The sequence below is a fragment of the Teleopsis dalmanni genome, chromosome X (genome assembly GCF_002237135.1).
Source record: "Teleopsis dalmanni isolate 2A chromosome X, ASM223713v2, whole genome shotgun sequence".
Taxonomy (NCBI): Eukaryota; Metazoa; Arthropoda; class Insecta; order Diptera; family Diopsidae; genus Teleopsis; species Teleopsis dalmanni.
In genome coordinates, this window is record NC_051848.1 from 23,909,160 (window position 1) to 23,920,786 (window position 11,627).

At 31.1% G+C, this 11,627-nt stretch overlaps 1 protein-coding gene across 1 annotated transcript; it reads right to left on the reverse strand.

Annotated features, from left to right (window-relative positions):
* Positions 1-709: 709 nt before the first annotated feature.
* LOC119688007 (V-type proton ATPase catalytic subunit A) lies at positions 710-8,779 on the reverse strand. Its single transcript, XM_038102605.1, has 5 exons — positions 8,677-8,779; positions 2,790-2,885; positions 1,971-2,668; positions 926-1,903; positions 710-871 (listed from the first exon to the last, which is right to left on the reverse strand). Exons 2-5 carry the CDS (start codon positions 2,863-2,865, stop codon positions 779-781), a joined length of 1,845 nt encoding a protein of 614 aa, XP_037958533.1. The 5' UTR covers positions 2,866-2,885; positions 8,677-8,779; the 3' UTR covers positions 710-778.
* Positions 8,780-11,627: the final 2,848 nt, after the last annotated feature.

Below are 11,627 nucleotides of genomic sequence, written 5' to 3' on the forward strand. Positions count from 1 at the left end.
TTAATATATGAATTAATATATTCCCTTAAGATTTTTAATAAATTAAAAAATATAAATAAAAACTGTGTTTTCAATTAAATATATTATTAGCTATATTTCAACAATTTTTGTTTTTTTTTTAAATATTTATTTATATTTTGTTTTTAGATTTAATAGTAACATTGATAATACATAGGTTTTTCTATTTGTATATATAATAATAATTATTAAATAAAGTAAATATTTTATATAATATTAATGAATTGCAATAAATAGACTACAACTGATAAAATAAACAATATAAATTTTATACTGTAAATACTTTCTTAAAAAGTGTAAATTTAATGAAGTTATAAATTATAGAAACAGTACATTTAATATTAACAACTTTATGTATATTAAATTTTATGAATACTTTAGTGACACACATTAATACGGGCATTTTACTTGAGAGTAAAGCAGTAACTCCTGAGACTCTTGAGGTTAACTTAATCAGGATTTATTTACTTTGGTTTTATATTATGATACTTTTTTTGTTTTGTTTTTGTTTTATGAACCATCTTTACAATAAATTAATAAGTATATCTTTTACATTGTACGTATTTATATATTTAAAAACATTTATTAGCTTAAACCGTTCCAAAATTAAATAATTATTATCTACTAATTATTGTTCGTCTTTTTAAAATAAAATTTAACTAACATTCGTAATTAAAATTTTAGAGAGGTTGCTTTAACAGTTTGTTTAAAATAATATTAATTTTCTATGTAATATTAAAGCATAAAATTTAAATGTTATTTAATCTTCCAAGTTCCTGAAGGCTTGTTGTAGGTCTTCATGTAACTGATCATAGTCTGCCTTAATTTTAGTCTCACCGTCTTTAACGGGATCCTATGTGAAAAGCAAAATTTAATTTATGATAAATTGATTTGCAACAGTTCATACCTTAAACTTCATGGACGACAACTGATATAGAATGTTACCCATAGCGTCACGTATAACATTCCATGTGATCTTGTTGTCGGATTGGGCAGTGGATTCAACAGCATGGCGCGCTAATTCGTAAAATGACATTATGTTACGCAGCATACCCACAGTCTTGTAAAATGGGCAGACTCGGTCATAAGGCGAATATGAATTTTGTTGCAAAAAGTCATCTTTCAACAATTTTGCAACTTCTAATGTGATTTTATCTGTTTCCGCTAACGAAGCCTTGCCAACTAGTTGTACAATTTCTGACAAATCTTCTTCTTCTTGCAAGATTTCCTTAACTTTAGTACGTAAAGGTACAAACTCGGGGAAGTTCTTGTCATAATATTCATCCAGTGCGCGCATATATTTTGAATATGATATCAACCAGTTGATTGAAGGAAAATGTTTACGTTGCGCCAACTTTTTATCCAAGCCCCAAAATACTTGCACAATACCCAAAGTAGCTGAGGTAACAGGATCTGAAAAATCACCACCAGGTGGAGATACAGCGCCGACTATTGATACTGAACCCTCACGCTCAGGGTTACCCAAACATTTAACACGACCAGCACGTTCATAGAAGGATGCTAAGCGAGCACCTAAGTAAGCCGGGTAACCAGAATCAGCAGGCATTTCAGCAAGACGTCCTGATATTTCACGCAAGGCTTCAGCCCAACGAGATGTTGAATCAGCCATCATAGCCACGTTATAGCCCATATCACGAAAATACTCAGAAAGTGTAATGCCTGTATAAATAGATGCTTCACGAGCAGCCACAGGCATGTTGGACGTATTCGCTACCAGTGCAGTACGTTTCATTATAGATTCCACTACACCATCAATTTCGCAAGTCAACTCAGGAAAATCTCGTAATACTTCTGACATCTCGTTACCACGTTCACCACAACCGACGTAGATAATCACATCAGAGTTAGAGTACTTTGACAAAGCCTGCGATAAAGTAGTTAATAGATTAACTATCAGCTATCGTATACTTATTAAAATTATGAATACCTACTTGTGAAATAACTGTTTTACCACAACCAAAAGCACCAGGTATAGCAGTGGTACCACCTTGAACACATGGAAATAATGAATCAAGCACACGTTGCCCGGTAAACAGTGGATGATTTGCTGGTAATTTTTCGGTAACTGGACGTGGTTGTCGCACAGGCCACACTTGTAACATGGTATGTTTAGTAATTTCACCATCAAATTCAGTTTCCAGTACAACATCTTCTACATTATAATTGCCCGCTGGCGCTATGTAGCGTACAGTGCCTTTAGCGCGTGGACTTACAATCATGCGATGCTTAACTAATGTGTTTTCATGCACAATGCCATATAAGTCACCACCAGTAATATGTGCGCCAACTCTGACATTCAATGGATTAAAGTCCCAGCTTTGCGTACGTGACAATGCTGGTATATTAACGCCTTTTGGTATGTAAATGGAACTAGTTAGTTCACCGATGTCTTTCAGCGGACGTTGTATACCATCAAATATACTCCCCATAATGCCAGGACCTAACTCGACGGATAATGGTTTTCCAGTACGCAACACTGGATCACCAACAGTTACACCAGATGTTTCCTCATATACTTGTATAGTGGCCATGCCACCCTCTAGGCGAATAATTTCACCCACGAGTTCATAGTAACCAACACGAACTAATTCGTACATAGCAGAACCAGACATACATTCAGCAGTGACAACTAATATCATTTTAAAATAAATAAAATAAATTCTTAACAAATGTACTAATTGTGACAACTAAAACTATATTTAAAATTATATAAAATATTTTACTAACAAATTGTTACAATAATTATTTACCTGGCCCTGATACTGCGTAGACACGTCCATATTGGGATTCACTATCCTCGTCACTGAATTTTTTTAAATTCGACATCTCTACTAATTTAAAATATTCTGAAAGCCAACATAAAAAATTTAATTATAGTAATAATTTATATTATATTAATAATACTGAAACAATAATTAAATATATTTTTTAAAACAATATTAATTAATATTAATATTAAGACATTTCTTGTATATAAAAATTACCACAGATTAAATACGCAATTTTACTATACCTAACACTTGAGAACTAGATTTATGTGATTGAGATCCTTAAAGATAAAAGACGACAATAAAAATAACATTATTAATTTATTAATAAAATCATTATTAATTAATAAGATTTCGTTTATTTTAAATACAGTCAAACTTCCGTAATTCGAACTTCTATAACTCGAATTCACTATAACTCGATCTAAAAAGAGTGCAACAGGGTTTCAGAGAGCAAATTACATACATTTCTGCTTCTAGAACTCGAACTTCTGTAACTCGCATAAAGATATTGTCAGAAATAGGAATATGGGAATACGCTGATATCTATGCAAAAGCATGGAATTCCGCGAATATGACCTCTAAATTGCAAACGCTTGATCAGGGAGTAATTCAAAATTTAAAGTATAATTATCGCAACAGAATCCTAAAAGAAGTACTAAAGCGTGTAGAAGCAACCAAAAAGGAGGATATTAAACTTATAGATTGTATAAATCATGTAACAAAAGCTTGAGATATTGATGTAAGTAGTCAAACGATAGCGCACTGCTATAAAATGCTGGATTTGGCTAATTTTCTACATGGGACGAATAGGACGATATATTCCTTTAGTTTTCTTGAATAATATTGATGTAGACCCTGAATTGATGGAACATAATTATAAAGCGTAGTTTAAAGTAAATAAAATAACTTCCAATGCTACTTAGATTGACAATGAAATTCGTACATCTATAGCTTTCCTACAGATAACGATATTATTAAGCATTATAGCTCTGAATTAGTGGATACGATCCTAAGCGCAACGGAAAGTGATGATGAGGTTCGGTGGATGAAATTGTTTATCAGTCTTCCAAGAATTAAGTAGAAGACTCATTCAAAATTCTGAATTTTTATTTGCATACAAATGATACTATAACTGGTGAATACATTTTCGCTAGCGAAAATTTGATAACAAATTGATGCGAAAGCGCTTATTGGACCCATGGAGGAGCACCACATGAACCAACCAATAAATCAACAGTAACTAAATTACTCGAGATTGGTAAATTGAGTTCTTCCTGTGCTGAACTTTTTAATAAAAAAATGGGAAGAATCTACGATATGCAGGCATCTGTATGCAATTTGACGACACACCAATAGAAGAAAATCGAACTCTCTCATAGAGATGCCCCTTAGAGATATCAGTCTTACTTACAGGAGATTGTATTCTAGTTAAACCATGCTAGGAGACTAAATCACCCTTTCAGCCATATCTGACGCAGTTGCGGTGAGGATGATGAGAGTGCCTCTTACCTGCTTTGCTTCTGTCCGGCACATGCACGGCGCCGCCATAACATTTTAGGAGTGTTTTTAAGAATCTTGGCGAACTTTAGGATCTCCCTTTAAATAGAATCATAAGCTTTTCGAAAGGTTCTAGATGGTTTTAACAATTGGGTTTTTAATAATACGGCACAATGGGTCTAACCCAACCTGCTTCCTAAATTGATTTTTCCTGATTAAACGATTTTGATATGGATTTCATTTATATCGCTTTGTCAATATATGCGTCATTTACGAACACTTACAAAAACCTCTTGGGACAAATTGTGAAGAATAAAATGCTTATTCGATCGTAGATTCCGGTACAATTAGCTAAAATATACAAGTTGTATTTTTACGATAGATATATATTTTTAAATTGCAAAATATGCAATAAAATCTTTTTATTGACAAAGCTTCGAGTAAACAACAATACAATAATTGATGGTAACAATCTCAATTGTCCCGCTTTTTGATCCACTATGGCTTAGTTTACAGGTTTTATAAACATTTTGAAACCAAAATTTGTTATAACTCGACCATAGTTGCGTTGAAAGTTCAAAATATCAGTCAAAATGATTAGATACTAATGGCGGTAAATCTGGAGCAAAATATATGACACTCCAGATTAAATTATAACACTCTAGATATTTTGCCAGAGTAGTAAGATTACCCTAAAATTAACAGCTGTTTTATACGAAATAAAATAAATAAAGTGTGTTTCGATTCGCTATATGTTTTTGTGAAAAATATACCTGCATCCTACAAATGTTTGTAATTTCAACAAACGGATGTATTGCGCCCTGTAGAATCTAAACGTATTGGAATAAGTAAGTTCGTATGAAGTACCAGATCACGGCTCAGTCAAATAATTGATGTAAACAACCTAACCTTCAAACGATGATTAAAATTGAAATGAAAGTTGTCACTAAAACTATCAATAGAGAAAAAATATTTCAGATTTTTAAACTGCACATCTTTTTTTTATTTTTTAATTTTAGATATTTTTTGAGCAATAATTTTTTCTTAATTAAGCAATGATTTGAAGTCAAGAAATTTCGTAACAACAAATGTAAAATAAATGTATTACTGATAGACAATAAGTACTGGATACATACGTACATTAAGGCAACACATAAAAATATTTAATTAAATTTTCGAAATAAATTATTTTTTCTTTACAGATTTCGACAAAAGCAATTGAATGATTTAGAGATACGTCAATGATTTAGAGAGCTCACGATAATTGAATAGAAAATATTTAGAAATTTTGAACAAGATATTACAAAAAATTTAACAGCAGTTGCAGAAATATACTTTTACATATATAAAGGCAGAGTTATATATAACAAGCGTAAACTCTGAAGGCATGACGGTAGTCATACCTGATATAAGCCTAAATGTAGTTTGAACACCATAAGAGTAAAACCATTGTACCATCATTTGTCTATATACAAGCATCGCTTTTTCCTGTGGTATCACGACGGGCCATTATTTGTGCTCAAGTGGGCTTTCTTGGTAAACAAGGCCGCCACTCCAATCTAACCAACCTAACCTAATGTACTATCTGTAAAAGAAACGAATAAGTTTTACTATCAACAATTTATTGAAAACAACAAGTTCAAGCATCAATCATTTATGCAGGAATGACGTAAATATCGAAACTACTGGAAGAATATTTTCTGGTCAACGCCAAATTATTCCCAAAACATATATTACATATATATGTCGTGGTTGTGGCTCAGCGGATAAGGAGGAAACTGTACTCCACCTAATGTGTTAGTGTTCATAATTGGCTAAGAACAGACTTAAAATCTTTGACCTTTCTTATCTTATCGATCTGACAGAGCTATCATTTTGAAAAATTTGGAACTCCAAGTTCATAGACTTGTAAGGTTGGTTCACTTTTACTTGAATGGGGTAGTCGTACGTTTGGGCTTTGCTGGTACGCAGACCACTCCGGTACGTTCAGAAACCGCCACACTTAAACGAATAGCTTAGCAACAAGTTATTATTAAATGACGAAAAATTGTTAATTGTGGTGAATGAAAATATAACTGAAATTGTTTTTAAAAAACTAAGAAACATATACAGAACCATTAATAAATAATAGAATAGTGACAACATTACCAACAGCTACCTGCTACCACTATAACCATGATTGTATAATCTTTATATTGTATATTGTTTATATATTGTACAGTGTGTAATTTATTGTTATTTGTTTGTTATATAAAACTGATTTTCTAAATAGATTCCATTATAAATAACCACCTTAAATGTTTCCAAGAACAGTTGTAATAATACTCCACCTTTAAGCAGAAGTCAAACAAACTTGAAAACGTCGGCGATATTTATATAGAGCACTATATAAAAATCAAAATAAAAATATAAATTAATTTACAATCTTTTATTTTATGCATATAAGTCTTTTCCAAAAACAGAAACATTCAAGAAAGATAACTCACAACTACTCTAAAAGAAAATCTTTCTCTTATTGTTAATTTTTTCTTGTCTAGAGTGACGCTTCTTTATAACAAAAAGAAACTATTTAAAAGTTATACGGATTCGAATAGCAAAGAAAAGACAGGAACAAAAATTTTATTTAATTTATTGAAATTTAGCTGATCATACAACGCGAATTCGAGTATTACCAAGTACTCATCATCAATGATCTTAGGAAATATTCGAATTTCTTAATTAGTTTATAGTCCGTATATAATTTGTTTGGACTACAAGTGTAAACTTTTTGAAATTTTTAATGTTATTTTTTTGAAATTGGTTATATACTAACTAGAATTTAATCAAAAAATTTAAAATTACTGTTGTTTTATTTATTATTAGTATTTATTATTAGTAAATAATTCATGTTAATAAGATTCCACTGACCACTGGTCAATCAAAAATTCATTATATTAATAAATAATAAAATTTTGTTGTTGTGATTTACTACTGTTCAAAATACCCCTCTATTGAAAAAAATAGTTTATATTAAGAATTTAGTTTCTTTCGTTAAAATGGTCTTTAAAATAAAATTAATAAAATTCTTAAATCGATTTTCTATCTGACACCACAAAAGATCAACCATGGTCGCAATGCTTCGCTCCATTGGGAGCTGGTACCCCGTTTATTTCTATTCCTATTCTATCTCATAAATGTTATGGAATAATGTCTATTTAGAATTAAACAACACATTTAATAAAATTTTGTTGTTGTGATTTACTACTGTTCAAAATACCTCCCTATTGAAAAAAAAATAATTTCTATTAAGAATTTAGTTTCTTTCGTTAAAATGGTCTTTAAAATAAAATTAATAAAATTCTTAAATCTATTCTCTATCTGATTAATGTTATTAATGTTATTTAATGTGTTTTTGAATTATTTGCTCTTCCGTGGAACGATGCTTAATTCTTGGAATTAATATATTTACTTACGTAGGCAGACTTTAATTGGAAGATGGTCATAACTGCTTTATCATGATAAATACAATTTTAGTAAAAATAAAAACAAGTTTATATAACTATTTTCGCTATATGAGAAGCGGTTATTACAAATATGTATACTGAAGATGTTATCTAGAATTGTTTTTAAGGAAGAATTTATTCTTAATCCTAGTCTTAAATCGTAGTCTTGAACATAATTTTTTAAGACCAATATCAGTTATTTGAATTTAATTTTTTATGCAAATTTTTTGCTGATAGTGAAAACGTCCTCGTTCGCAATTTTATTGATTTTCCTTTATCCTTTATCCAAATAGTATTTTGTTGTCTTTCAGTGCTTAATACTTAATAATAATTTTGTAAGATAAACTTTATAATATCGAAATTTGTTTTTTACATTTAATAACAAAATTTATTTCTTATTGGAATCACAACAAATTACCAAACAAAAAGATATTAAGGAAAAAAACTTAATTTGCAATTGTTTTTCTGCTGTGCCCACAGCCTACACCGACCTACACCGACTTGCACATTACACAGTTTTTGAGAATGCTGTGCTCTCGCAACAACACCCTGCACCCCACGTAAGACACTGGTCGAGCATTAGCGTACACATACACGGCATACACTTGGCATACACTTGATATATGTGCTCTTTGAGAAAATTTGGGAAAGTGATAATAAACATTCAAAAGCTTGGCGAAGAAAATTTCGATTTTTCACCATTTGACACTTGCAGGTTTTTATACTGTTTTCATAATTTCTTGTCCAGGCAAAGATGAATAAAGACTTTTCACTATACCCAAATATTTTCAAATTGTTATATATTTTATTGAAATTAGTTTAATTTGACTAATTTTTATTGCATATTTTTGTGAATTAAAACAATTTTTATTTGAATTTTCACTCACTTTTTTACAGCGCACAAGTATTAAACACACTTCCACTGCTGAAAATACACACAACTACTGATTCGTGGTGTGCTCGAGTTCTATTTGGCCTGCGACTGCAGAAGGAAAATGACAACTGAATCGATTATTGAGGGTGGATTTTCGCAAATCAACACAAAACAAACTTCAAGTTTGGTGGTGAAATTCTTTGACACAATCGCAGTGCACCCTACTCTAGATAATTATGCGTTCAATTAATTTATGTTTGATATTAGAAACTAAAAAATTCACTAAAAAAATCCACTATAAAATCACTTGATATATCTTCTCGAATCTGTGTATCTGTATATCTGTGTTGCGTTACTGATTTGTTGTGTACGTTCGTACTAGACGTGAGTATATTTGCAGGAAAAGGTCACCTCTTATTGTACAGAATGTTCGTTAGACAATAACATTGTGTAGCACCACCGTTCAGACTGTGAAGACTGTATTTGTCAGAAGGTTCGAGCATATAACACGCAAGATTTCACTTTCAATTACTCTATTATTATTTAATTAAAGCAAAAAGAGTATACAATCATTGCTGTTTATGCTCGATTTAATTGGATTTAATTTGGAAAGCAAAAATTTATATAGAATATATGCGTGATATACGCGTGAATAATTTTAATTTTGAAATAAAAATGCAAAACAATATAAAATGTAAATAATAAATAAATATATAGTTGGACATAAGCGTACCACGAAAACACGACAGAAACATCTTTGTATTACTAACAACAATAGTTCACCCTATATATAAGAGGAAAACAGCTATGCGCAACTATTTACCATAGCCTTAGCGCCGGAAGGCTACCGGAACTATTTTCTTTTTCTTCATTTCATTGCATTCCTAGGTTACAGTTGTACCTAACGAAGAGATTCTGTGTAAACGTGAGTTTCGCACCTCCAAATCCGTTATGTGTGCTGTCAGAACAGGTGGTTTTGCCGTATGTGTAAGAGTACCACTTGGAGAGTGTGATTCCATCGGGTTTAGACTCATGTTTTATTTTCAGAAAATAGTTAAAGAATGGAACAAAGCCCTGACAATGGGTTACAAGCGCAATGCCAGTCCTGTAAACTTTGCTTGTAGTGACAGATCACTTTTGAATAGGCCGCTCTTAACATGGAGAACAGACGCCTTTTGCAGCCGCTCATTATGAGTACCGTCACCACGTTGCGGACTATACTTAGCTTTATTACTCCCCATTCGAACTTACCAGGAAGGGGGGACCTACCAGTAGCATGCTAACGCCGGCATCACTCGAAGATTCTACGTAACTACTGGACCTCTTCAACCTGTCAAGGTGGCAATCCCCGAAAAAGTAACGGAACTAAAGACAAGATTTAACCAACATAACAAAAAGTGATATTATATATCATATTTTTTTTTTATTTTTTATACTTAACACTTGACAAATTCATCACCGAGATGAGTTATATTATTTGAGACTGCTGAACTTAAATCTGCATACTGATTTTATTGTAGACATCTGGGCCTCTAATAATTACGGATTAAATTGCAAAAATTTAAGTTCACTACTTTTCGAAAACCTCTTTATGAAATATACTAGTTTCTATTAAATATAATAATCATTTCCGTCAAAAAAATATGAAGTTAAATTATAACTTATATAATTTAACTTCATTCGCCCATGCGAATCGTGGAGTAACATTAACATGATTTTCTCAGTACAACATTCCTAGATTAGGTTCTATACATAAGAATTAATATATAAAACATGCAAGAAATAATGCCTCTACAAACAGAATAGTATTGAAATTTAATAACTAAAAATACAAAATATAATTAATTAATTCAATTATTCTACAGCTGGTTTATGATTTCGTTCTAATATAAATATAGCAAGTGAATTTGTTAATAAAACTTTCCGAATATAAAAGTCAAGTACGGTTTTGGTTCAGTTGGTTAAGGTGCGCTGAGTCTGAGCTTCAAATTTGGCGGGGCACGAGTTTGATACCTGGTACCTGCAGTCTCAAAAAATTATTTACGAATAGTTAAATACAAGAATTACATATTTCCAATACCACTGATTATGGGTATTTGGCAATACTCAAAACAGCTGTATAGTCAACCAAAAATTCAATTAATTAAATGATATAAAAATATATTTTTGTTGTTGTAGTTCACTACTTTCCGAAAACCTCTTTAAAAAATTTAAATTTTAAAAGGTTAAAAATAATGTATTATATTAAGAGGAAACAATTGCGTGTTTCCAACAGACTTCTCACGTATAAATAGATGAATATTTTTAACTTAGACATCTTTTCTCGAATTCCCTTATTCCTTCTCAAAAATAAGGGTTTTTTAATATAAAGATTTATTATTTTATTTTATAAAATTTATTTTTCTACCCACGAAGAAGAAAGTAAATTCATTATTTTCACTATTTGTTCAAAGTTTTACTTTTTGCTATTGATCTGTTTGTTGTTGTAATGTATCCCTCTGACTGAGTTGAGCCCTGAACCTTGAGCCATAATTACGTCGAAAAATTTAACTAATTATTATGCAATCAACTTGCTAACTTAATATTCCGTCATATAATAGGTATTCCGTTTTGATAGATGCCATTTAACTTTGTAAGTATATGCTTCGGCTCTTACTGATTGTTTGCGTTAAGGGAACTATAATTTTAAACTGCATACATACGTCCACTTCAAAGAAAAAAATTAAATAATTTTACAGTTTCCTGATGGTATCATAACCACTAATAGATTATATTTTTGTCCTATGACAGTTGTCAATTATTTTATGCAATGTTCAGAACAAAAATAATTATTGCTTGGTCATTGATGAAGTAAGCTTTAGCCTGTATCCGAAAACGGTCTTCTAACCACAACAACGGAAAAGAAATTCCAAAATAAAGTTCCTCCAAAAGAAGCCACAGTGACTAGTTGTCAGTGTGTCGACA

Bases quoted from the DNA above. Each gene is read 5' to 3' on its own strand.
- LOC119688007 (XM_038102605.1), bottom strand. From the start codon at position 2,865: ATGTCGAATTTAAAAAAATTCAGTGACGAGGATAGTGAATCCCAATAT. The intron at 2,669-2,789 runs GTAAATAATTAT...AAATGATATTAG, and splicing joins CTACGCAGTATCAGGGCCAG to TTGTCACTGCTGAATGTATG. The intron at 1,904-1,970 runs GTAGGTATTCAT...ACTTTATCGCAG, and splicing joins GTAAAACAGTTATTTCACAA to GCTTTGTCAAAGTACTCTAA.